This window comes from Eumetopias jubatus, unplaced genomic scaffold, assembly GCF_037043125.1.
Source record: "Eumetopias jubatus isolate StellerSeaLion01/CBP00866 unplaced genomic scaffold, mEumJub1_p1.0 scaffold_9, whole genome shotgun sequence".
Lineage (NCBI taxonomy): Eukaryota > Metazoa > Chordata > Mammalia > Carnivora > Otariidae > Eumetopias > Eumetopias jubatus.
The window spans coordinates 26,686,934-26,714,251 of NW_028274815.1; the positions used below are offsets into that span (position 1 = coordinate 26,686,934).

The following is a 27,318-nucleotide window of genomic DNA, read 5'->3' on the forward strand; positions in this document are numbered from 1 at the left end:
GGAGTGTTGAAGTCTCCAGCTGTAATTTGGATGCCTATTTCTTCTCAGTTCCATTAATTTTTGCTGTGTGTGTGTGTGTGTGTGTGTGTGTGTTTTAATTTTAAGAGGGGGTAAGGGCAAAGGGAGAGGAAGAAAGAGAATCTTAAGGCTTTACAGTTCGGGGCTTGATCTCAGTACCCTAAGATCATGACCTAGGCTGAAATTAAGAGTCGGAGGCTTACCCGACTGAGCCATCCAGGTGCTCTGCTGTATGTGTTTTGAAGTTCTGTTAGGTGTATACGTATTTAGTATTGCTTTTTCTTCTTTGTGAATTGGCCCTTTAATCACGTAATGACCTCATTTATCCCTGGTTATTTTCTTTGCTCTGATCTTTGTTTAATATAAATATAGCTACTTCATCTTTTCTTTAACGTTTGCCTGAAATATCTTTTTTCCATCCTTTTATTGTAAATTTTTATTGTTATTTATTTTTAAAAGATTTTATTTATTTTAGAGAGCACTCACGTCCGTGCAGGTAAGAGCTGGGAAAGACGCAGAAGGAGAGGGAGAGAGAATCTGAAGCAGACTCCACACTGAGTGTGCAGCCCTTCATGGGGCTCAATCACACAACTGTGAGATCATGACCTGAGCCGAAACCAAGAGTCAGATGCTTAACTGACTGAGCTACCCAGGCGCCTCTAATTTTTTTTTTAGAGCCCACTGTGGGACTTGAACTCATAACCCTGAGATCATGACCCCAGCTGAAATGAAGAGTTGGACGCTGAGCCACCAGTCACCCGTATTTTTTTTATTTTTGAGTAATCTTTACACCCAAGGTGGTGCTTGAATTTACAACCCTGAGATCAAGAGTCACATTACTGAATGAACCAGCCAGTGCTTCTTTTATTCTCTTAGAAGGGTAAAAATTTCTTATAGACGTCACAGAATTGGATTGTATATGTGTTTTTCACTTCTTTCTGACAGTTGGTTTTTTAATTGGCATATATTTAGACTGTTTATATTTAATGTAATTGTTGACATTTTGAATTAGATACTCTATTTTGTTATTTACTTTCTCCCTTTTCCTCTGTTTCCTCTCCTTTTCCCTTTTTTTTTGGTTATTTTATTTATTTATTTTTTAAGTAGACTCTGCCCAACATGCATGGGGCTTGAACTCACTACCCCTTGATCAAGAGTTGAATGCTCCACTGACTGAGCTAGCCAGGTGCCCCTCGTTATTTGATATTTTAATTATTTTAACTTTTTTTTTTTTACTGTAATTATGTGTATATGTTTTTTGTAGTTACTTGAGGGATTGCAGTATATGTACTTTTCACAGTGTATTTAGAATCAGTACTTTACCAATTTAAGCAGAACGTAGGAAACTTTTTACTATATCGTAGTCTCCCCTCTTTTAAAAGTTTACTTGTTCATTACATCTACATCCATTAGAAACCCTCTCAGACAATATAATGTTTTGCTTTCAGTTTTCAAATATATTTTAAAGAACTGAGACAAAAAAATCATTGGTTATATATACCATTCCTCTTGATCTTCCCTCATTTCTGTTACTGTTAAGTTTTCTGAAATGATTTTTCTTATATTTGATGAACTTCCTTTTGTAGTTCTTTTGAGTAGCTTTGCTGGCAAAATTTATAGTATTCCTTCATCCAAGAATTTATTTCACCTTCTTTTTTTTTTAGTTTATAAGCAACAGAAATCTATTTCTCACAGTTCTGGAGGCTGGGAAGTCCAGGATCAAGGCATCAGCATGGCTGTGTTCTGATGAAGACCCTCTTCTTGGTTCATAGCTTGTGCCTTCGCACGGTGTCCTCACATGGTGGAAGGGACATGGGATCTCTCTGGAACCTCTTTTAGAAGAGCGCTAGTCTCACTTCCAGGGGACACATTCAGACCATAGAGTATGGCATCATGTCTGATCTGCCCAGTGGTGCTTGATTTAGGCTCCTTGAAAAATAACAGTGATGGCAGCTGATGAGCAGCAAATTCTTTTGATGGTCTTCTGTTGAAGAAGTAATCTTCAGTGGTTTCCATCATAAATAGTTTTGCCAAGTGCAGCTGAGTTTACTTCCAGAAAGTGGTCGCTTTTCTGTTCAGAGAGTTGTTGCTATTCTTTTCTTCGATCTCCTGTTGAGTTCGTAGGTGTTCAGAATGGTTTGATCCCTATTCAGCTGAATTCCTGAGACCAGACAAAATCCGGGTCTCCTACTCCTCCGCCATCTTTCTCTCACCTTCATTTCTGATGGACATTTTTGTTGGTATAGAATTTCTTTTTCTCTAGTACTTAAAAAAAATTGTCCACTTCCTAATGAGCTTTATGGTTTTTAATGATACATGTTTTTATTGTATTATTACTTCCATGAAAATAATGTGTCATTATTGTCTGTTTGCTTTCAAGTGTTAGTCTTCAGAAACTTACTGTGTCTGGCTGTGAATTTTAACCTGTTTTGTGAAGTTTTCCCTTCCCAGAAAGAATATCTGCACTAATACAAGTCATTAGTGTCAATTAGGGGTCTGCAAACCCTTGTAGCTCTCAGGCTGTCTCCTAATTTTATAAATAAAGTGTTACTGGCACACATCCACACCCATTTATTTACATGTGGGCTATGGCTGCCTTTGCACTACAGCGGCAGAGGTGAGTAATTGTGAGAGAGTCCATGTATCTTGTGAACTTTAAAATATTTACTGTCTGACCCTTTTCACAAGAAGTTTGCTGATTTCTTTTGTACACGGAGGAATTTGAGTTTCCTGCTCATTTTTTTAACTTTATCCATGCAGGTTTAAAAGTCACTTAAAAAACAAAAGATTTTTAAATTTATTTTAGAGAGAGAGAGAGAGAGTGCACCCACAAGCGGGGGGGGGGGGCAGAGAAAAAAAATCTCGAGCAGCCTCCCCACTGAGCATGGTGCCTGACATGGGGCTTGAGATTGTGACCTGAGCCAAAATCAAGAGTAGGCTGCTTAACTGAGCCACTCAGGCATCCCTTACAGATTACTTCTGTACAAAGTTCTAAAAAGGTTCAGTATGTAGTACAGGGTATGTACCATAGTTTTTTCCTTCTATTTAAAAGCCAAAAATAACTTTTTAGCTAACTCTTCTTGGAAAACATAACAAACATTATTTAAGCATAGCTTACCTTTCTTTGAGAAATTTATTTTCCAAATATTTTAAACTCATAAGGCAAATGAAATAATAAATGGTTCATGCCAAAATGGGATTAAAGTTTTTTAAAGGTAGTTTTGGGAGATATAATTTAAGTATAGGTCATAAGTTTATCAATATTATTGGTAACATTAAAATATATTGATTGTTGAATAGTAATACAACTAAAATCATGAATCAAAGCATCATGAATAAAAGTATAACTCAGTATTCTACAAGACTTAGAAAACATGTTTTCTGAGTGACACAGTCAAGCTCTATTATAGGTTTCTTGATTTCTTCATCTCTTTTTTTCTTTCTGTGCTTAAAATGGTTATTCTTATGACTAAAAATAAATGTTGAATTTACCTGATTGTGAAACCCGTGTTTTTTGTGTTTTTGTTTTTTTTTTTTACTGTACAAACACTCAATTCTGGGTCAGACCTAAACATGCATGGATTTCATTTTTAACTGAAATTAGAGGATTTCTGTCCTGTCTTGTTGCTTCCTAAATAAGAAAAGACTTGCTCAAACATGTAAGAAGTTGAAAAGTTCCAAAAATATTCTTCGTTCATTGCAAGATACTTTAATTGCACAGAAATCTAGGATTTTTTTTTAAGATTTTATTTTAAATAATCTCTGTACCCAATATGGGGCTCAAACTCACAACCCTGAGATCAAGAGTTGGATGCTCTACCGACTGAGCCAGCCAGGTGCCCCATCTAGGACTTTTCTAGGGGCAGAAGAGTAAATCTCGAGCATACTGCCAGGGTACATTAACAAAGCTGTCCTCTCAAAAATAGTCTTCAGGCTGAGTAAAAGATTGAGAGAAAGGGTCGGTAGTGGGTTAAATAATCTTCCCTCAAAATTGATGTCTACATGGAACCTTAGACTGTGACCTTATTTGGACATAAGATTTTTGCAGATGTAATTAAAATGAGGTCTACGAGCTTAGAAGATCCTTCAGGGGGCTATGGCTGATAATACCCTCCTTTCTTCCCCCTGTGCAGTACAGCCCTCTGCTTATGGATGACCTTCCATAACTAAGGTCAAAAACTGGGAATGAACTCATCCTAATGAACATAGTCTTATTGCATGCTGCTATACTGGCTTGAAGAAATTGTCAGCAAGACTGCTTGATCACTGTGCATTACTTTGAGTGCTAGTACTGTATAGTGTATAAGAAGTTGTAAAAACAGTGTTGACTTTTTTTCAGTCAAGATCTGTTGAGGAATCTCTAGTGGCATGATTTGGATGGAATTCTCTAGAGTTGCATGGAAACCCATTTGGAAATTGGTATAGAGTCTCAATACTTACATCTTATACCTCTCTTGGGAACTTTTAACAAAATTATAATTTTGGGGACTCCTGGGTGGCTCAGTCAGTTAAGCGTCTGCCTTCGGCTCAGGTCATGATCCCAGGGTCCTGGGATCGAGCCCCACATTGGGCTCCCTGCTCCGCGGGAAGCCTGCTTCTCCCTCTCTCACTCCCCCTGCTTGTGTTCCCTTTCTTGCTGTGTCTTTCTCTGTCAAATAAATAAAAGCTGAAAAAATTATAATTTTTATAATTTGTTACTTAAATGTACATATCTAAAACAGTAAAGCAGAATTTGCACTTTGTTTTTCAAAATTTTATAGTTATGTGTGGGGGCAGAGGGCATATATTAGAAATCTAAGTGCCTTTTACTCAGGTTTGCTGGAAGTCTAAAATTGTTCTTAAAAAAGAATAGCTTTATTTTTCTTTAAGATTTATTTGAGAGAGAGAGCGCGCACGCGTGAGCAAGAGTAGGGGGAGGGGCAGAGGGAGTGGGAGAGAGAATCTCAAGCAGACTCCCCGCTGAGCTCTTAGCAGGATGCAGGGCTCTATCTCATGACCCCGAGATCATGACCTTAGCTGAAACCAAGAGTCAGATGCTCAACCATCTGAGCTACCCAGGCACCCCATAAAGAAGTCCTTAAAAATATATATAGTTAATGAGTTTTGGAGTTTTGAAATGATCTTTGCAAGTTCTTACACAATTTTACTGAGTTTCTATAATTTGTGTTTCTTGTGGTTTTATCTAGGTATTAGAAGTGCTAGGTAAATATTCTTGTTTTATTGTATTACAGAGATTATTTTCCTTTATGCTAACATATATTTCAGACCTCTAATTCTGAAACTGAACTATAGATTTTTGTTTCGTTTTATGTAGATAATGAATTAGTTCCTAATCAGTTTTGTAATGCCTCCAAGCTGTCTGTTAGAGTCCAAAAGAGCTATAATAATCTGAAATTAAGAATACCAACCCAGGGGCGCCTGGGTGGCTCAGTTGTTAAGCGTCTGCCTTCGGCTCAGGTCATGATCCTAGGGTCCTGGAATTGAGTCCCACACTGGGCTCCCTGCTCAGCTGGGAGTCTGCTTCTCCCTTTCCCACTCCCCCTGCTTGTGTTCCCTCTCTCGCTGTGTCTCTGTCTGTCAAATAAATAAAATCTTTGGGGAAAAAAAATAAAAAGAATACCAACCCAATATTCATTGATTATAACATGTTTTATAGTTGACCTAGAGATTGAAAACTAGGACTCTGATTTATTTCTATTTTTCTGCTTTTGTCTCATTAGGTAGTAGCAGAGCAAGTTACTGGGATGTTCTGTAGAGTTGTGGTGGGAGTTTAGGATGAGGTATACTGGCAGCAGGATTACTTGCCCACAGGGAATTATCTTTTCTAATGGAATAAAATTTCACAATTGATCATTCTTTAAACTCTTTTTACAGAGACTATTTGTGGCAGAAACACTTAACATTAATCACCTTATAAGTCTATAAATTTAAGTATAGAAACTGATGTTATCTTTAAAACTTTTTTTTTTTTGTATTCAAAGTCTCTTGCCTGTTACTGTTTTTTATAAGACTTCTGAAATTCCACCCTGACTTACCCTGAGAAATTTAATGGGTCGTGTATTCACTGACTTTCTCCATTAAAATACTCTTCCAGTACTGACTCAGCAGAAACTTCAGGGAATGTTGATCTTCACTGGTAGTTGACTGTGTTTATTCAGTGGGGGGTGAACTAGAGACTTTCCTATTTCTCTTAACCTAGGTTATAAACATTTTCCATAATTTTATCTCAGATGTAAAAGCCTCCAAAAACTTTTGTGGTAATTACCTAGAAACTGGCATACTGACTTTATGCTTATTGAATTTTGCAAAAAATGACAAATACTGAATATTTAAAAATTTTGTTCTGAATATTTTAATTATGAAATAGTATAGAACAAAAAACTTCCCTGTACCCTTTACCTCATTCTATCAATTTTAATTTTAAATACTTTACCACATTTCTTAACATTCACACACATATATACACATAATACTTTTGCTCTTATTGAGAATAGGTTGCATAATATCATGCCCCTTTACCCTTTACTATTTCTGTTTCTTTTTTTTTTAAGTTTTATGTTTTTAAGTAATCTCTACACCTAACGTGGGGCTCAAACTCAAGACCCCGAGATCAAGAGTCCCATGATCTTCCAACTGAGTCAACCAGGCACCCCTGTTTATTTCTAAGAACAATTATATTCTCTCTTTTTTTAAAAAGATTTATTTATCTTTCTGAAAGAGAGAAAGAGAGCAGGGGAGGTGCAGGGGGAGAGAGAATCCTGAAGGAGACTCCCTGCTGAGCATGGAGCCTGACAAGGGCTTGATCCCAGGGCCCTGAGATCATGATCTGAGCCGAAACCAAGGGTTGGCCACTCAAGTGACTGAGTCACCCAGGCGCCCCTATATTCTCTCTCTTTTTTAAAGATTTATTTATTTATTTGAAAGAGAGAGAGCACATGAGAGGGGGGAGGGTCAGAGGGAGAAGCAGACTCTCTCCTGAGCAGGGAGCCTGATGAGGGACTGGATCCTGGGACTCCAGGATCATGACCTGAGCCAAAGGCAGTTACTTAACCAACTGAGCCACTCAGGCGCCCTCCCCCCACCCCCCCGCCATATTCTCTTTTATAATAGCTCTGGAGTTGTCAAGTTCTGACAGTTTCACAGTGATACTTTTATTTGATCTATAGTACATATTACAAGTATTAGTTGTTCTAATAATGTCTTTTAGAGCAATTTTTTCCAGTGCAAGATTAGATACTGTATTTATCTTCCATGTAAGCATTTATTTTTAATGGACTATTATTAGTCTTTAAATCTTAAGTGTTGAATTTTTTTCTTTTAACAGCTAAACCAGGTGGACAGGTGAAATGTCAGTATATATCTGCGGTGGATAAAGTTATATTTGTGGATGATTATGCAGTAGGGTGTAGGAAGGACCTTAATGGAATCTTGTTGTTAGACACTGCTCTGCAAACTCCAGTTTCAAAGCAGGATGATGTGGTTCAGCTTGAATTACCTGTTACAGAGGTAAGTTGAAATAAATCAGTGTACTTTTCTACTTAATGTACTCTCAGACCTATTAGCTGTTAAGTTAGGTTGTTTTTTGAGGACATTATATATGTATCCCTGTTTTTAACAAAGAATTGGCTTACTGATCACATTTGTTTAATTCCTCTGTATAATTAATTGATGCTTATCAAAGTGGTAGTTAAGTGTGAACCGTACAGGTTAAACTGTAACAGAGACACCAGAATACAGTGGCTTAGACAATATAGTTTTTTCAGTAACAGTACAGGGCTAAGTGTAGGGTTAACTTTGCTTACCTCAACACTTAGCTTCCGTCCGTGAATTCATGACAGCTGTTCCAGGTCTCATTAGTATTTCTCAGTTGTAGTGAAAGCGAAAGCGAAAGTCCAGGGGAACACACTGGTATGACTCCTCCCTCCCTTTCTCCCTTTGTTTCTCTCTTGTCTCTTCTCCCCCTCTCCTTCCCTTCCGCTTTCTTTCTCTCCTTCATTCTTTCTTGTTCTGTTTAACAAACTTTCTCATATACACCCTTTTCATGTTCATCCCATTGGCCAGAAATTAGTCACATGGTCACATCAAGCTGAGAAGAACGGGGAAAGAGGTAGTTCTTTTTTAAATATTAGATGGAAGGGAGGAGTGAGTATTAGTGGACAACCAGTAATCTTCACTGTGTATCATATCTTTTTGTGTGTGTGTGTATCATGTCTTTTAACAATCCCAGTTTAAAATTTTAGTTATATGTATGTTTCCGTAGTGTTACATATTCATTACTTAATTTGTGGGTTCACCCTAATTTAAATTCTTTAAGTGTGCGTTGATGTTCATATGGTGTAATTTGAAAGTATGTTTTTCAAAGTTATTAGATTTTAAATCATCTTAAATAAAATATAAGAGATTTTAATGCTGTGTTCCCTAATAAAGTGAGATACCATTTTTGTCTTCATACAAAGTTGTTAATTATGAATTGTTTTGCATTTGGTGGTATGATTAGTTGATAAAAGCAATATAGCATATTTCCCATTTTTAGAACATGAAAATTGTCAGTGTGTATATATAAAGTGCAGTATAAATGTTTTTATTCTCTTTTTGGAAGGCTATTTAAAAAAAGATACTAACATATATCCACTTAGATTTCACATTTAGTGTCGTAACGTAGTTGTTTGTTATATGTTATTGTTGAAAGTATGTTGCTGAAAGTTTGAGTTCTGAAAAGAGAGTAGCCCTCTTTTTGTCATCAGAATATTTGGATCTGGGGTCATGTCTAAAATTTTTGGATAGAGAATTAATTAGTTTTAGTTGTATTGAACATTTCTTCCTACTAATTTGAGGAATTTATACTAGATGGTAACTTAATAAGGCTGATATCCTAATAAAGGATATATATATATTCTGTGATGAAAGATGGTTATCAAACTGTTCAGGTTTTAAAAAGAACTAGAGAATTACAATAAGATATTGGAATATTTATGATGAAATAGACCCTCAAATCAGTATTTTTCATATTGTGTCTGAAGTGTTAGGTATTTACTTGACATCTGTCACCTCCTCTATCTTGTTGGCCATTAACATCTGATGCTGATTTTCTATGTACCTAAGTAATTACAGCTCTGTTGTTTGCATAATACTGTTTGTAGATCTTCCACCATCCCAGACATCCTTTACTACAGCACATTAGTTTGTCACTGTCTTCACTAAAGTATGGGGTCCTAGGTTTGGTTGGATCAGTGTGGATGTATTCTTTTCCATATGTTAACTGTGTATTTCTGTTAAAGTAGTTCTTTTTGAATATGTGGGTAACAATACAGAGGGCTTTTTTATATTACCTGTTGACTTAGTGAATGTTCCCTCTTACAGTTTTGCATAGTTTGAGTATTTAAAACTCACGGAAGGATTTTACATTTATCTGTTTAAACTTTTACCTTTCATTTTTGTTCATGGTGTCAGCTTATCCAGTTTTTTCTATCTTGCTTTGGTTTATAATGGCTTCCATGTATTGAAACTTCACTCTGTGGTACTACACTGAATACATTGCTTTATCTCATTTAATTTATAACAGTCTTTCAAATCAATATATGATTAATTATATGTGATTTTAGTTTGTTTAAAAAAGTAAAAGTAGTAAACTTTAGTTATAGTACCTGTCAGAATCATTACAAATTGAAGTATTTGAATAAGGATCTGAATGTAACATTTTTTTGTTGTGTTTAATTTTCTGTGGTCATCTTTTTTATTTAGGCACAACAGCTCTTATCAGCATGTTTAGAAAAGGTAGATATTTCTAGTACGGAAGGTTATGATTTGTTCATCACACAGCTCAAAGATGGTTTAAAAAATACATCCCATGAGACTGCAGCCAACCACAAAGTTGCTAAGGTAAGAAGTTTTAAAAAAAAAAATTACCTTGTTTGGATTGTAATAGAAAGAATACCTCCATACTTTCACTTTCCCTGTCCCCCACTCTCCACCTACCCTTGGAAATATTCCAGTTCTAGATTTCTCTCTTTTAGAGAACAAAATGTGTTTAGAAGTCACCTAAAAGTTGAAACTATTTCCTGAAGTCTAAATTCAGTTTGTGGGAATTATTTTGCTTACTTTGTTCCTAAAGCTTCTGTGCTTGGTAGCTCTATATTGGTCGAGAGGCTGATGAAAGAGACTTTCTTGTTAGGTGATAAGCTTCATTGGGAAATGGAATATGTCTTTGGAAATGGGCCATTTGGGCTTTCGTTGAAATAATTTTTTGGTAGGTGTGACTAGGATGTCTATGTGAGAATGTGCTTTGAATTAAATCCTTGGATATATTTTACTGATTTTTCTGTCTTTTCTAAGTTATAAGTGTAATACATATGAAATTTTTGTACCAAAGGGTGTAAGGTAGAAAGTAAAAACTGTTTTCCTAAAAATAATCTTTGCATTTGTAAGTATGTTTTTTCTTAAGTAAAATTGTGACAGTACTAAAATGTGATGTACTGTCATCTTTTCTGGCTGCTATTAACGGAATACCACTGACTGGGTAGCTTACATACAACAGAAGTTTCCTGTGCACAGTTCTGAGGGCAGGGAAATCCAAGGTCAGGGTGCCAGCGTGGCTGCGTTCTTCCTGGTTCATACTTGGCTCCTTCTCACTGTGTCCTGACATGATGGAGAGGTCAGGGGATCTTTTGGGAGCCTCTTTTATAAAGGCATTCATTCCATTCACAGGGCTCTATTCTCATGACTTAAGTACCTCCCAAAAGCCCTGTTTACTAATACTGTCACCTTTGGGGGTTAGGATTTCAACAGATGAATTTGGGGATCAGGGGACACACACATTCAGACTATAGCATATACCTTGCTTTTTTTCACTTAAGAATGTATCTTTGAATATTTTTCCTATTAATCCTCAGATCAGCTGCATCCTTCCTAATACTGAATTTTTTAATATAGATTTACCATAATATTATTAACTTATCCCATTGATGGAACATTTTATTTAGTAAAACAGAAACCATACTATGCATTCCAACAAAGAGAATTTATCGTCAGGAATTGATTTTAACATGTGTTTGAGAATTGAAGAAGTGGAAAGGAAGCCCTGAGGAAGCATACGGATAGTAACCCCGGGAAGCCGCCGTCACCTAGGTCTAAAGGAACAAGAGCTTAGGGTGGTCAGCACCTACAAATTTAGAGAATAGGCTCTGTGGGTCTGGGATCCAGGCTCCTCAGGAGGAGCTCCTGTCCAGCTGGTACCTCAGGAGCTTGAGGATCAGAGATTGAGGAGCTGAGACATGGATCTCTGAAGAGAGGTGCTGCTTGGCTGGTGTTTTTACCTCTGAGGAGCTCTATGAGACTGGTTCTGGGAATGCTAAGTAAACAAAACGCAGAAGACTAGAAGAATCAACTGCTGCCACCAGGTCCTGTGCTGAATCAGCATTGACAGCAGTGACAAGTAATAGCCAGGGCAAGTCTTTTCCACCCTCATGCTTTCCAATTTCCATCCTGTATTCCTTTTGTCAGAACCTTACAGCCAGGAAACTGGCTGGGAAAGAAGAAATGCAGTTTGCAGAGTCCCAGCCTTAAGATGATAGGGAAGAGAAATAAAGGGTCAGTTTGGAACTGACAGATAATAGTTTCATAATTGGCACAGTATACTCTTTGGCTACTCAGCATCTCCATACATACTTTCTGTGCATATTTGAACTTTTAATACAACAAAAATACTGTGTTTTTACTTTTTACACATGAAGATTCCCTCTCCCCATCCCCAAAGATGAGAGACACAAAGTTCCAATAGATATTTTACCTATCCCTAGGTGATACTAACTACTAAAATTTAGTTATTTTTAGGTCTCAACTGTTTAGGTAATAGAACTGTGCTACCTTAAAGACTAACTACATCCAGAATTCTTGCATAAGATAAGTCTACATGTCTGTCTGCATCTGTGTATCTGGATCTGAATCTACATCCATACATTATGTGTAATAAGAAGAGAAGGAAATATTCATAGCTACTATATCCCTCAGGTCTTTAATGGTCAAGAGGATATACTTGATAGTTACAACGTCCCTTTACTACCTATTTCATATTTGTCCTTAGCACTTCAGCTGTCAGTTGTCTTTGCATGGTGGAGTGACCCACCCAAGTCTTCACTTTTGCAGGGTTTCAACCCTCAGTGATGCTGTTTTAGTTTTTGTAATCACCTATTCACTTTTACTATTGGACATGGAAGGACTTAGACGCACCCTGAAGGATCTCTTGGTTTCTTTCTTTTTTTTTTTAAGATTTTATTTATTTGAGAGAGAGCACGCACACAAGCAGGGAGGAGGGCAGAGGGAGAGGGAGAAGCAGATTCCCTGCTGAGCCGGGAGCCCAATGTGGGGCTCCATCCCAGGACCCTGAGATCGTGACCTGAGCCAAAGGCAGACACTTAACCAACCGAGCCACCCAGGCGCCCCTCTTGGTTTCTAATTAAGTTCTCCTTGTCCCTATTAGTTAGCATCAATCCAGTTTCCCCTTGTCCGTTTTAATCATACCAATCAGCTGAATAATTGCCTTCTTTGCCTGATGATTCAGTGACAAGAGGAGCCCAATATTGCTGGGTAGCAGTCTCAATGCATAATTCAGTGGAACCATTGTACTCCTGGTGGAACACTCCTCCCTTGGGATGTAGGACCGCTAGAGCTTAAAGCTTGAAAAAAATCTTTGATGGGGTATTAAGTGTAATAGTGACCCTATTAGGAGAAATTGTTAGGTGTTTTTTGTTGTTTTGTTTTGATTCTAAGCATATTCATCATCCTATGAGGTAGAACCTCTCTTCCAATTAGTATTGAAAATAAGACTTCGGTAGGGCACTACACTTTTTTTTTTGGTCGGGCCAGCTCCTTCTGGATGATAACATGGTAAGACCAGTCAGTTTCATAGCCAAGAGCCCATTGCTGTGTTTTTCTTGTTTATTTTGTTTAGTTTTGTTTTTTGCTTTGAAGTGCTTTCTTGGTCAGAAGCAAAGCTGTGTGGAATACCATGATAGTGCATAAGCCATTCTCTTAGTCCGTAGGCAGTGGTTTAATACTATGGCAGAAGCATTTTAGGTAGAACAAGTAAATGCATATCTAGAACACATATTTATTATAGTGAATACAAGTTGATGCCCAATCCATGGCTGAAGGAATCCAGTATAATCAACTTGTAATCAGATAGCTGGCTATTCCCCCTGGAAAATGGTGTGACATTGGTGGCTCAGCTTTGGTATCTGCTATTGGTAGATTAGGCAATCAGTAAAAGCTGTAGCCTAGTTAGTCTTAGTGAGGGAATGTTTGTGTTATTGGACCTGTATTATCTCCATCTCTGTTGCCATGGCACTTTGCATACAGGTCCATTGAGCAAAGCGTTGGGAGTGGCTATGGAGAGAGGGTAAGTGACATTCATACAATGTGTATAATTTGTCCATTTCCTCTGGAGTAGATGTCTTTTGATGAGCATTTGTGTACCTCATAAATATTTTCCCAATCTGTTTATTTTGAGAGGTCTGTGCTTAGACCTTTACCCTTGACTGCGGTCCTGATCTTTCCAAATGCCTGACCATCCAGCCAAAACATTAGCTATTGTCTGTTTATCAGTGAGGATCTTCACTTATGGACAATTCTCAATCTAGACAAAGAGCACGGCCTCATATACTGGCTGAAGTTCTGCCCACTGAAATTTACCTTCACTGCTGTCCTGATTGGGTTGTAATGTTGCAGCCGTCACTTTAGGGTGGTACCAGCCTAATGTGCAGAACCATCTGTACATCAGAGCCAAGGGTTTTCTTCCACAGTTACCTCATAAGGAGTTCTCTGTGAAGCCATCAAGGTATAATGAGAAGGAGGGATTATAACAAGAGTAAGTATTGTGGAAGTCTGAGTTACTTGCTTGTTCCGCTTGTCCAAAACTGGCCTTTTGGACTCTCAAGACTGATCTCTTGTAAACCACTCAATGAAAAGAGACTTGTCTTTTGTTCCCAGTATTATGGTTTGGTGTGTCATACAACATGTAGTTTATGATGGACAGCTCTGATCACACAGGCATTTTTTTTTTAAGATTTGTTTATTTTAGAGAGAGAGAGAGCAGGAGAGGGGTAGAAGGAGAGGGAGAGAGTGCATTTCAAGTAGACTCCCTACTGAGTGCGGGGCCCGAGGCGAGGCTCAATCTCATGATCCTGAGGTCCTGTGACCTGAGCCAAAATCAGGAGTTAGACACTTAACCAACTGAGCCCCCCAGGTGCCTCTGATCGCACAATTATTTCATGGTTTGGTATGAATTTCTGTCAGGGACTAAGAAGCCAGAAACTGTTCTGAAAAGAACAGTTATTTACAGGGGAGGTTGTGGCTTTACCCTAGCACTGTGCTAGTGATTGTCCCAGTTCAGCTTGCCAGGCAGGCCTTTCAGCATCTTTACTTGCTGTACACACTTCTAGTGTCATTGTATATGCTCAGTGGTAAAAGTAGCAGAACATCTTGTGGTTCAGCCAGGACCTGCTGCAGAGCTTCTTGTTCCGTGCCTATATTCTTTGATAATTGAATTAGAGTAGCACATTCAAATATGTTGGATAGTGGGTCCAAAATCCAATTAGGCCCACCAAGCATTGTGCCTCTTTTTCACTATTTGCTTTTATAAGTTGTAGCAACTTGTCTTTCATGTTGGAGGAAATATCCTGACATGCTCAGACCACTGGACTTCCAGGAACTTCACAACGGTTGTAGTCTGAGTTTTTCTGGGCATTATTGATCCTCTCTGGCTTGCTGTGTCTTAGTAAGGCATGTAAGTTCCTTGCTACTTCCTCCTCATCTGGACCAGTCAGCGTGATGTTACAGTGTGTTACAGCATGATGTAGTAGACCAGTGTGGTGAGCTGTGGATATTAAGTTGATCAAGATTTCTACAGACTAGATATGGTAAAGAACATGAGCAATAGTCCCAGGGTAGGATTGAAGATTGATTGTTACTGCCAGATAAAAGCAGTCTACTTTTGGATGTTTCTTAAAAATTAATACAGAGGGGCGCCTGGGTGGCTCAGTTGTTAGGTGTCTCCCTTTGGCTCTGGTCATGATCCCAGGGTTCTGGGATCGAGCCCCACATTGGGCTCCCTGCTCTGCGGGAAGCCTGCTTCTCCCTCTCCCACTCCCCCTGCTTGTGTTCCCTCTCTCGCTGTCTCTCTCTGTCAAAATAAGTAAATAAAAATCTTTAAAAAAAATTAGTATAAAGAAAAAAGTATTTCACAGAACTGTAACTGCCTAGAAGGGACTTGTTGATTCGCTTTAGTAAAGATACCTGGAATAGCAGCTGCAGTTGAAGTCACCTTATAGTTTATAATCCAGTTTTTCTTTAAGATCCTTTTACGTTTTGCATAGGCCAAACAGGCCAGTTAAATGAAGGTGAGATAGTTTGAATTCCCCTGTATCTTTTAGGTCTCTTATAGTGGTGTTAATCTCAGAAATTTCCTCAGGAATGTGGTATTGCTCTGGTTTAGTAGGTTTGTAGAGAATGGAAATTCTAGGGGCTTCCACTTGGCCCTTCTTCCTTTAATAGTTCTTAAAGAGGACTAGAGAAACAATGTGGAACTTTTTCTGGTTGTCTGTTTTATATCTCTTCCAGTTACACTTTTGGGAACTGGACAAATAACTACAAGATAGGTACAGGGATCCACAGAGCTCACGGAGATAACTTTGGGCCAAAACTCTATTAACCATTTGACCATCATAAGTCCCTACTTTCACTAGTGGACCACAGTGATGTTTTACATCAGTTCAGTGCTACTTCTTTGTAAAGCCTGAAAGATCACAATATTTTCCCTTTCCCAGTGGACAGTGACTCTAGTAGGGTGTGTCTGCAGGTACCCTTGGGGAATGTTTGGAGTACGATTTACAGTGTATGATGGGGCATTATTGTAGTGCCCTTTCTCAAGGGGATTCAGGCAAGGGGCTCTGGATTATGAATGGGTTAGTTCTAGGAACAAAATAAGAGGCTTTCATTTTTTGTCTCTATCGCTTTCTCTTTCTCTAGCAATTCAAGTTGTGTTTCTGTCCAAAAGTTTTTCTAGTTAGATGGATAAGTTATAATTTAGTAGGCTGCCTAGAATGTACTAGACAGAATGGAAATCATAGGGTGAGCAGGGGAGGATATAGAAATGAAATTATTTTATAGACTTTATTTCTCTAGAAGAATAATACTTAGCATCTTTGCTTTCTAACTTTTAAAATAATTTTAATGTTAAATAATTGTAGTTAATACTTATTGAATGCTTACTGTATTAAACATTGTACCGTTTCTCACTTGAATTTTCATAAGAACATTGTGTGAGTAGGTATTCGTTTTTCCTCATATTACAGAAGCGGGAGAATAAAATTAATTTGACCAGGGTCACATATTTGATGGTAAAGATGGTCTTGGAATCCAAGTCTGTGACGACAAGATCTGTGCTTTTCGTTACTCTGTGTATAGTGACAACAATAAAAACATAAGAGTCTGCTAAACTGAAGTAAATCCTCATATGCCTACGCATATGTACAGTATCACTACACTGTACAAGTACATTCTTATGAACAGAGAGGTTTGAGTGCCTAGTTTGTGCTTAACATTGTAAATGTGGTGGAGGAATATGAAAAATAATGGATGATTTTTGTTACCCTAAATTGTTGATGCATATGTAAGAAGATGTGCTACCGTCAGGTTCTAAGCTGTCTTTTTCTAATTGAGGTTTCATTTTTTTAAATAATTGTAAGTTCCTGCTTTAAATGATGAATTAATGGAGTAAACAAACGAGACTGTTGAATAGTTCTTTATTTTATAATGTATAAGTTACAGTTTTGGTTTAAACTGTTGAGTACATTTTCCTTTGCTTACACTCCCAATTTATTTCAGTGGGCCACGGTTACATTTCATCTTCCTCATCATGTGTTGAAGTCCATTGCCAGTGCCATTGTGAATGAACTCAAGAAAATAAATCAAAATGTTGCTGCCTTACCTGTGGCATCCTCAGTGATGGACAGATTGTCTTACCTCTTACCTAGTGCTCGTCCAGAACTTGGAGTGGGGCCAGGCCGTTCTGTGGACAGGTATAACCTTGCTTATAAAGAGATGTTACAGTGAAATTGAATTGATTAGGTTTTTGGATTAACCAAAAATAACAAAAATTTAATTATGATTCAAAACGTATTTCAAAGTATTTTGGAAAACCATTCAGATTCTTGTAAAAATAATGAAGTGAATTAGTACTTGAAGTGCTGTTAAACAATTTCTCTTGGTGCTTGGAAGGTATTTAAAGGGGTCATAAAACTGTTTTGAAAATTCCAGCTCCATACTTAGTAAATATTTGAGTCTGTGTAAAAATATAATTATTTAATAGGTAAGAATTATTTTGTCTTGATTAAATTTTGTGACCTTTGAGATGAATTTTTCATAAATTGAAAAGCTATGTCAGAACCTATGTATAAGAGCCATATATTATTTCCTACTTAAAAAAGGAAAAGAGTTAAAAAATCAATTAGGGCAATTTTGAATTAAGATTTTTATGCTGCCTGCCCTGGATTTAAACAGTGTATTACAGAAATCATACCTCAACCATTATTTTCTTCAGTAGAGATTCGTTGAGGTGCTGCTTTGTATAAAACTTTGTAAAAAAGCCAATAGTAATATGTTCATTTAAAAAATGATTTGTTTGAAATAATATTAGATTCTTTTTTTTTTTAAGATTTTATTTACTCATTTAGAGAGAGAGAGCATGAGCAGGGGGGAGAGGCAGAGGGAGAGGAAGAAGTAGAGACTCCCTATTGAGCTGGGGGCTCAATCCTAGGATCTGGAGATCATGACCTGAGCTGACGGCAGATGCTTAACCATCTGAGCCACCCAGTCGACTCATAACATCAGATTCTTACCAAAAGTATAAAATTTAGAAATGCTATAATGAAATATTAAATTTAGCAGTTTGGTAAGTTCACATTTGCCTTCCCATGTAGCATTTCACATTTTCACTAGATGTGAATTATAACTTCCTGTGCATTTTTCTAAAGTACATTTATAAATAGTACATGCTGATGTTAGCAAAGCCCCTACTGAATATATTAACTTCTATTAAGTGTGGCTCTTACATTAGTTTGCGATCCTTACTAGCTTAGCTCTTGGTAAACTGAGACTTTTGCTTGATCAGTTGCCTATTTTTTGTTGTTTTTATGTAAATAACTTCTGTTAGTTGTGTTAACATTTGGGAAGGGTTTTTATATTCTGTAGTAACACTGCATTGTCTGTCTTTTGGGCAAATGTAGAGACTATCATTTTTAATTACCAGGTGATGTGGGGTATGGTTATCATTAAAATATTCCTTAGAAGATGTCTGGAGAGGGGGGAAAATGTACCTGGAATAAGTATTTCTTTTCCTAGAGCTATGCCTATCTTGAGATTATAAAACAGCCTTTCAGAGCTATTTTCTTTGCAAATAGTAGCTGGGTTTCTAAAGAAATCTGTGCAATCTGTGGTGAATGTCTTATTTTAGGAAATTCACTCACTGGATAGGATATTGTGTTTCTGGAGGTATTTAAATGTTTCAAAATACTAATTTTGATGTAGTCTGTGGTAATTGTTTCATTAAGAATGAATGTAGGAACTTATGAGGACGTTCATGAACTTAGGTCTGTTGGAGTTTTGAGTTAGGGTCTGTTAGATGCTATTGCTCTTTTGTTTGGTAATATAAGTAAGTGGGTGGTTTTCTGTCTGACAAAGATCCTGAAGACATCTATAGCATGTAAATGATAAGGCTTTTCTAATCCAACTTTGTTTTTTTCAAACCAGAACACAACAATGAGTTAAACCTAATAAGCTTACTAGCAATATTATAGGAAATTATGTACTAATTTAGGGAAGAATTTAGAGAAAAGTATTTTTCTGGTCTCACTGTGATGACCTTTACCACTTTCTTTTTTTTTTTTTTCCTTCCTTCCTTCCTGTTGTCATTTGCACTTTTGTGTTAAGAAGAGTAACCTTTGCTTACCAGTCCTTTCTTTCTCGAAGCCATTTGGACTTTTTCTGAATTTGGTATCATTCTTTAAAATAATACTTCAGGTTGGGTGCCTGACTGGCTCGGTTGGTAGAGCATGCAGCTCTTGATCTTGGCGTCATAGCCCCACGTTGGGCATAGAGCTTACTTAAAAAAGTAAATTAAAAAAAAAAATTTTTTTTTTAAAGCAACTCATTTAAAAAATACTCTAGGTTATAGGTTTACTCAGTGAGCTAATATATTTTAATATGAAAACATATATGAAGATTTTCTATTTTTATAATTCCCTGGAGAGTACAGCTTTCCTAGAAAAGGATTTCTCTGGAGAAAGAACAGAAAGAAAACGACTTTCTACTTAAAAAAAAAATTAAGCTGGAAAATACTTTCTCGACATGGTTGAGATAAGACCACTTTGGTTGTGGTTTTATCCATTTATGCAAACTTGGGACATGATGAAAACATATGACTCTCTGTCTTTATGTCTCTAGATTTTGTGTTCTCTGCTTGGTAATTATGCAACATTCGTTAATTTAATCTACCCCTAAAATTATCAGTTCTAGCCATCAATCAGGTTTCTTTTTCCTTATAGTGTTTAAGGGAAATTCCTAAAAGCGATCATTTTTAGTTTAAAATACATATTTGAACTCGGTCGTTAGACCATTCCCAGTTTTTGTTGATAATCCAGTAAAATTTTTCTTCAGTAGGATGCCTAATTTCGATTACATAAAGTATGTTTACTTGTAGATCGCTGATGTATAGTGAAGCTAACAGACGGGAGACATTTACCTCATGGCCTCATGTGGGCTATCGATGGGCACAGCCGGATCCCATGGCTCAAGCTGGATTTTACCATCAGGTAAAAAAGACTCAAAAAACATTTTTTCTTTTCAGCTTTTGTAGTCTTCAGTAAAATCATCAGTATTTAATACTTTCTCAAAAACTTGCTTTATGCAACCTCACCGTGTGCTTGTGTGTATGCATTTGTGTGAGTTTTGTTTTATTCTTGTACCTTTGAATACTATTTCCTATATCATGTATTGTGTACAAAAAGGAAAAAAAAAGTTGTTACAAGTCAGCTGAGTTAATGCTTCATAACTATTTTCTTCCAGAAGCCAGGCGGTATTCTTCAGATTTGCTTTTTGAAAAGTGTTCTCTTTGGATGTGTGTTCATTTTCACTTCTTGATTTCTGCATTCCTCACAGAATAGTAGATACTGAGGGTAATGCAACAAAAGTAACACATTGCAGTTACTCTGGAAACTCTAATTTTGGTTGGGATATAAATTACCCACATACTTCTCTTTAACTGTAGAAGCAGCATTGCAGGTGGTACAGTGCAACCTGAATATATACTTTGAAGAACTGATTAAGAAATTGTACAGAAAGAAGAATGATTAGTCAAGGAAAATGATTTATGTAGGAAAAGAGGAAAGTGTACAGTATAGGGACTCGTGTGACAAAAAGACAAGAGTGGGACATTATAGAGAGGTTCACTGAGCTAAAGTAGAGGGAAGTTAAGAAAAATGACTTCAGATGGGCATAATTACTAATTAAAGGAGACTTAAACTGTGTAGCGTAGAATGGCTTACCACTGCTAAAGAATCTAAGCAATTTAATACTTACATGTCAGTTGACATAAAGCATGCTTACTTAATTTTAGAATTCAACTAAACTTTGAAATGCATTGAAGTAACTATTGTAAAGAGTCTGAAGAGTGATTATTCCTTAAGTTATCTTGAAGTGTTCAGAATATCTTAACTAAAATTAAATGAGAAATTCATTTGACTGTTTTACTCACAGTCTTTCAGATTTCCAGTTAAAGATAGATTAGTTTGGAGGCTGGCTAAATACTAGAATTACTGAAATTATTTTGTAACTTAAAGTTTGAACATGGACCATTTTTCCTGATAATTTGTCTTCATTGCTATTTGGTGTCATTTCCTAAAACAGTCTCTGTGAAGTGATGCCTTGGTATTTTTTCTGTTGAATTATTATTGTTCCTTGTACTCCATCTTTGCAAAGAGATCAAGTCACAGATTTTCTAGAATCTTCTGCCTGTGTTAAGGACCAATTATTCTTAATTTTAAAAAATATAAATAAATTTACATCTATATGCATAGTAGGTGCAAAGTAGAGTTAAGTCCTCAAAAATATTAATTTTGTTTTCAGAGCTATATTTTAGTTCAGATTTTGATGTGTTATTTTATATATATGACATTTTGTCCTGTGTGATTTAAGAATATTATGTGAATTAGGGTCACTAGTTTGCTTTTCCTTTTTACTTGGTCTTTCTTGTGTGGTTGTATGAAATTCAGTTTTTAATAATAAAATATGTTATACTCTATTTCCTTATATATTTAACTAGTTTTTCAGATACTTCAGTAATGCATTTAGAAGATGCTATTAGAGGTTGAGTATGAGTGTGCCTCCATGTTTGATTTAGTGCTCATTTTTTGACGAAACACAGTTTTTCAAATAAAGTAGTAAATTTTTGAAGATTTGGGCATTCACTGTATTTTTGGAATCAATGTATAGGTGAATTGTCTTTTCCTCTGTGCTTTTTACCTAAGATTATGAACGTTTTTGGAAGAGTTTTTATTAAAAGGTTATTTTAATATTAACCTTTTCTGTCTTTAAATTTGCAGCCTGCCTCATCTGGAGATGATAGAGCCATGTGTTTTACTTGTAGTGTATGTCTCGTTTGTTGGGAACCTACTGATGAACCTTGGTGAGTTCTGATTTTTCTGAATGTAATAGGCTAAGTTAATCCTGTAAGTAGGCTTCTAAATTTTCTGTTTTTCATATTCCTGCCTTTTTCCATCTGTATTTTTGCCTTTGTCCTAAGAGAATGAGATAGCATTGTCTCTGCTCTGTCACATCACTTGGCACATAGTGACTATGGTCTTTGACTTCCTAAAATCTACATGGGAGAAGTGCCAAAGAATAGATTTAGGCCCTGAACCAGAAGGCTATGATAAATAAGTTGATACAACATGGTTAACTTTAGCAGTTTAATCTTGGTCAGTTGCAGGCAGCCTGCCAGTAGGGAATCCACAGAGCAGAGCCTTATTATTTTAATTTTTTTAACTTTGAAGTAATTTTAGGGAGTCTGTGGTAATTTTGAATTCTAATGGATGAAAGTTTAGAACTTGGTTCAACATTAGAGATCATGTATTGAAACCTAATTTTTACAAGTAACAGGCCTTATTGATAGAAATAGTAATAAGAGCAAATATTTATATAGTGCTACTTACCAGGTACCATCCTAAGTACCTTATATATTTTTAACTCATTTAATTCTCATATTAACCCTATGAAATAGGCATTACTATCTTCATTTTATAGGAGGGATAGGAATTATTATTATCCTATTGTAAATAAAGAAAATAAAATTGGCCAAAGGATATATGGCTAATTAGTGATGGAGCGAGGACTTGGTTTGTAGTAAAATTAGTTTGAGGTCTCCCAGTGTTAATCAGCTGATGTGAATGGGGTGAACTAGCTGAAGCCTATTGGAGTGTACATATGGATTCCAGCTTGCAGTGGGGTTTACTGTATGAAAAATTAAAGTTGCATCTATCTGTGGACCGAGACTTGAACATGTGCGGTTTCCAGTTTAGGTTAAGGTTCTGTTTGGAACTCAGCCTTTTCCCCTAGAAACTATTTATATATATAGAAACCATTTTAACATGTATTTTTTAGTTTCTCAGGCTGAACCTCAGTTATTTCAGCCATCCCTAAAAAATTATACCTTGACATTATAGAATGTAACTTTGTTCATAAATATTTTTGGGGGAGGAAATTGATTCACACACTCAGTTTGGGCTGTCAAAACCTATCTTTTCTTGACATGGTGAGGGAATTGAGGATTCTAGCTCTTCTTGCCCCGGATTCAGGATTCCTCAAATTTAAGCAATTGGTAGTATCTCCGAGGGCTTTGAGGACACAGTGTTCTAAATGGATAGGAGGGTGCAGGATCAAAGGGAGGGGCAGCTGAGCCTCAGTACCTTCTGAGTCTGTGAGTGGGAGGAGGAGGACTTGCAGGTGACACTGGGACTCTCACGTTTTGATGGTGGGAGTTGATAGAGCTACTTTAGAGGGAGAGTGAAGTTTTTAAAAAAAAATGAGCACGCCCTGGCAATTATCTGGCAATTCCACTTCTACTTATATACCTGAGAAAATTAATTCCTCTTGTATGCACAGAGGCACAGAGCGGATGGTAACTGCCTTGAAAAACTGGGATCATCGTAAATCTCTGTCAGGATGGAATAGCCAAATAAAATGTGGTACGCTCACATAATCGACCATTGTCCAACAGTGAAAAGGAATCGATAGTTTGCTCTCTATTCTTCACCATCAGTAACTTTTAGTTATGTTATTGGGTCAAGAAGTTTATTGTAGGATGATTCATACAGTAGTACTTTTATTTAAAATGAAAATTTTCTTACACGTACAGATATATGAAAACATAAAAATATTTTAGAAGTATACCACTTAAATTCATAAAAGAGGTTATTTGGAGGTGGGAAAAGAGATTACTGGGATTGGATATTGTAATTGAGTGGTATTTAGCTTTATTTTATATAGTTAGGTGTCACTTGTATAAATATCATTTTAATTAAAAAGTTAAAACTCAGGGAAGAAAGAAGGATGGAAAGAGGAAAATACCGTAGGATTTAGTTGGGAAGGGAATCCAGTCAAAATATGTGCTTGGGGATGTCATGTAAAAGCAATTATGTAAGACATCTGCATGTTGCAAATTGTCCAGGTTTTACATATGGATATAGGTGAGTCACAGGTGCCTTGTAAAAAGAAATATGTACACCCTAAGGAATGGCATATTTTATAAGTATAGTTTTCCTTTCTTTGCCATGGAAATACAAAAAAAAAAAAAGTTCTTTTTTGGTAGCAGCATCCTGACATTTCAGATAGTGCCTAGTAATTACAGCTAGTGAGAGTAAAAAAAAAAAAAAAAAGAATAACCAGAAAGAAAGAAAGTAGTCACAAAGTTGGAGACATAATTTTTTTTAAATTTAATTTTATTATGTTATGTTAATCACCATACATTACATCATTAGTTTTTGACGTAGTGTTCCATGATTCATTGTTTGCGTATAACACTCAGTGCTCCATTCCATACATGCCCTCTTTAACACCCATCACCAGGCCAAGGAGACATAATTTTTAAGTGTTAAAGTTGATCCTGCTTTCAATATTTGAGAAGATTTTTAAAGTCATTATATTAGTCTTGAGAATACCTAGTGTTGTATTTTTATTAAACATGTTAGAGTTTTCTCAGTAAACAAATTTAACGTTTCTTTTTGCTCATTAATCATTTATGTGAAAGAAATAATGTACAGTCTATGAATATTATCTTTCTATGTTCCTTTGGAAAGAGACTTTGTTTAGAAGTTATTTATCTGGTCTGGTCCTGTAGTGAATGTATAAGATGTATTTCTGTGTTCTTAATATAGGTCATTTTATCTATACTCTATAGATCTTTTTGCTTTCAGATCTTTACTAAAAAGTTTTTTGTGATACGAATGACATTTGAGTTTTTATTATATGTCATTTACACTTGTGGCCACTGATAAATACAGATATGCATATAATTATAAATAATTAATTTTAAAAATAGCTGTATAGAGATATCTTTGACATGTAAAAATTGTATATATTTAAGGTGTACAACTTGATGTTTTGGTATATATGAAAGACCACCACAATCAAGCTAATTAATATATCCATCACCTGTACACAGTTACCATTTTGTGTGTGTACATGTGTTAAGATCTAATTTAAGACATAACTTCTTCTCAAATTTCAGGTATATAATAAAATTATTAGCTGTTGTCACCACGCTGTACCTTTATGGAGAATTTTTTTTTTAATTTTTATTTTTTAAAGATTTTATTTATTTGTTCGACAGAGAGAGACGTCGAGAGAGGGAACACAAGCAGGGGGAGTGGGAGAGGGTGAAGCAGGCTTCCCACTGAGCAGGGAGCCCGATGTGGGGCTCGATCCCAGTACCCTGGGATCATAACCTGAGCCGAAGGCAGACGCTTAACTGACTGAGCCACCCAGGCGCCCCCCTTTATGGAGAATTTTAAACTGAAACAAAGTAGTGACTTATTTACAGTTGTAGGAAACAGTGTGAGGAAATACCAGACTTTAAACAATTTTATCAGTATGTGAATATAGTGTAAATTATACTATAGCATTTTTATTTCATCAGAGACTGATTTTATGTGTAATCCATTAAAGGGAATAAAAATCTGCTACTACAGTGAGTGGTTGAATATGTTAGAGTGATCTTGGTAAGATTGAATGAAGTAGCATTTGAGTCTTTTTAATAAATCATACTTTGATTGTGTTTTAAAAAAGAAAAGATGATCCTGGAGTTCTGTTTTAATCCACAGACTTGACAGCTTTGTTGTTCAGTAAACTTTTCCTTCCTTAATCTATATAAAGGTCTGAACACGAGAGACACTCCCCAAACTGCCCGTTTGTGAAAGGTGAGCACACACAGAATGTGCCGTTGTCTGTCACTCTCGCAACAAGTCCTGCACAGTTTCCCTGTACTGATGGAACTGACAGAATAGCTTGCTTTGGGTCGGGAAGCTGCCCTCATTTTCTTGCTGCTGCAACAAAACGAGGAAAGATCTGCATATGGGATGTTTCCAAACTTATGAAGGTATGTTTTAATTTTGAAGTAACAGATTAGTAATTGAGCAAAAAAATCAGTCTTAAACGTAGGCTTTTCATTTGTTTAGGTGCACTTGAAGTTTGAAATTAATGCATATGATCCAGCAATTGTACAACAGCTTATTCTGTCGGGAGAACCAAGCTCAGCAGTTGAATCAAGGAGACCAACTTTGGCGTGGCTGGAGGACTCCTCTAGCTGCTCAGACATACCAAAATTGGAAGGAGATAGGTATGTGAATTTTTTTTAGTGGTATTTATAAAAGTTATGTGTTTTCCTAAATTTTATATTTTCTTAATTCTAATTAAAGGGGCAGAAAAAATTATTAGTTCAAGAGAGTAGAGAACAAACATTTAGTTATAATATCTGAAGGAACTGTGTGATACTTGAGAAAAATTTTCATTCAGAAATGCCATGGTCTGTAACATGTACTTTATTTTCTGTCTCAATCTGTGCCAGTTAGAAATAATTGCTGCGCTGAAAAATAAAGTCTAAGTAATGAAACAGAATCCTTGGATTAACCTTATTTTACCTTTTTCTAAATCTTCTCCTAGTGCAGTCGAACCAAATGATTTTGGTTTCCACTTGTTTTCATTAGCACCTCAAATTGTACAAGTGCTAATGAATAGTGAAATAACCCGTGGCTAGGCAAGATGACCTGATTATTTAAAATAGTTTATCAGTAGTCAGCAATGAGTTGAGGCATGATAATTATTGCTGTAGAGACATTTTGGTAAAATTGTTGTGTTGGATTCTTTTCCTTTCAGCTTTTCTGACAGTCTTGATTTCTGTAGCTGTATTTGATCTGTGTGGGGGCTGGAGAGTCAAAGTATAATTCTATTTTACCCACTTGTCTCCCAAGACACTGCAGTTGTAACTCTGAACTGGGCTAGGATTATAGAGCAACACATACAGTATTCTCAGGCAGACAGAATGAAGGGTTCCAAAAACCACTCAACCTGTCTTAGGCAGTAGAAGCTACTCCCTTTTAAGATTCTGAATGTAGCAGTGTGAAATGGAGCCTATAATTGTGATCAAATGTCCTGATGCTGAGGCGATCTGTCATTTCACTTGCAGGGGCTTCTTATGTTACTAATACGCGATAGACATACCACAGTCAGTGTGATTTAAGAATATTTTACTTCACAGTCCCTCTGGTGGCATGTACTTTCATTAAGAACTAACATAAAACTTAGGGCGCCTGGGTGGCTCAGTCGTTAAGTGTCTGCCTTCGGCTCAGGTCATGATCCCAGGGTCCTGGGATCGAGCCCCACATCGGGTTCCCTGCTCCACTGGAGGCCTGCTTCTCCCTCTCTCACTCCCTCTGCTTGTGTTCCCTCTCTTGCTGTGTCTCTGTCAAGTGGATAAATAAAATCTTTAAAACAACAACAACAACTAACGTAAAACTTAATTAGTGCAAATTGTTTCATTAATGGAATTAATGGAAAATTCACAGTATAGTAGTTGGGAAGGTTACCTCTGTCTAGTCTTTCTTTGTAATAAGATGAATAAATTATGGGTAGGTAAATGAACATGGCCTGAGCTCTGAAACAGACTGAATTAAAGCTTCATGGCTGTTCTCAGTTTTTACG

The 27,318-nt window shown here is 36.5% G+C and overlaps 1 protein-coding gene across 8 annotated transcripts in view; it reads left to right on the forward strand.

Moving 5' to 3' along the window:
- Positions 1–27,318, forward strand: part of BIRC6 (baculoviral IAP repeat containing 6) — a 231,373-nt gene that overhangs the window by 22,542 nt on the left and 181,513 nt on the right. For all 8 annotated transcript variants that reach the window (XR_015768921.1, XM_028117286.2, XM_028117287.2 and 5 more), the window contains exons 2-8: positions 7,343–7,524; positions 9,760–9,897; positions 16,897–17,090; positions 19,769–19,880; positions 21,669–21,751; positions 25,495–25,717; positions 25,797–25,957. Coding sequence is in view for 7 of the 8 variants with exons in the window: in XM_028117286.2 (XP_027973087.2) it covers positions 7,343–7,524; positions 9,760–9,897; positions 16,897–17,090; positions 19,769–19,880; positions 21,669–21,751; positions 25,495–25,717; positions 25,797–25,957 (1,093 nt within the window). In the remaining variant the exon portion in view is untranslated. The remainder of the gene's footprint in view (positions 1–7,342; positions 7,525–9,759; positions 9,898–16,896; positions 17,091–19,768; positions 19,881–21,668; positions 21,752–25,494; positions 25,718–25,796; positions 25,958–27,318) is intronic.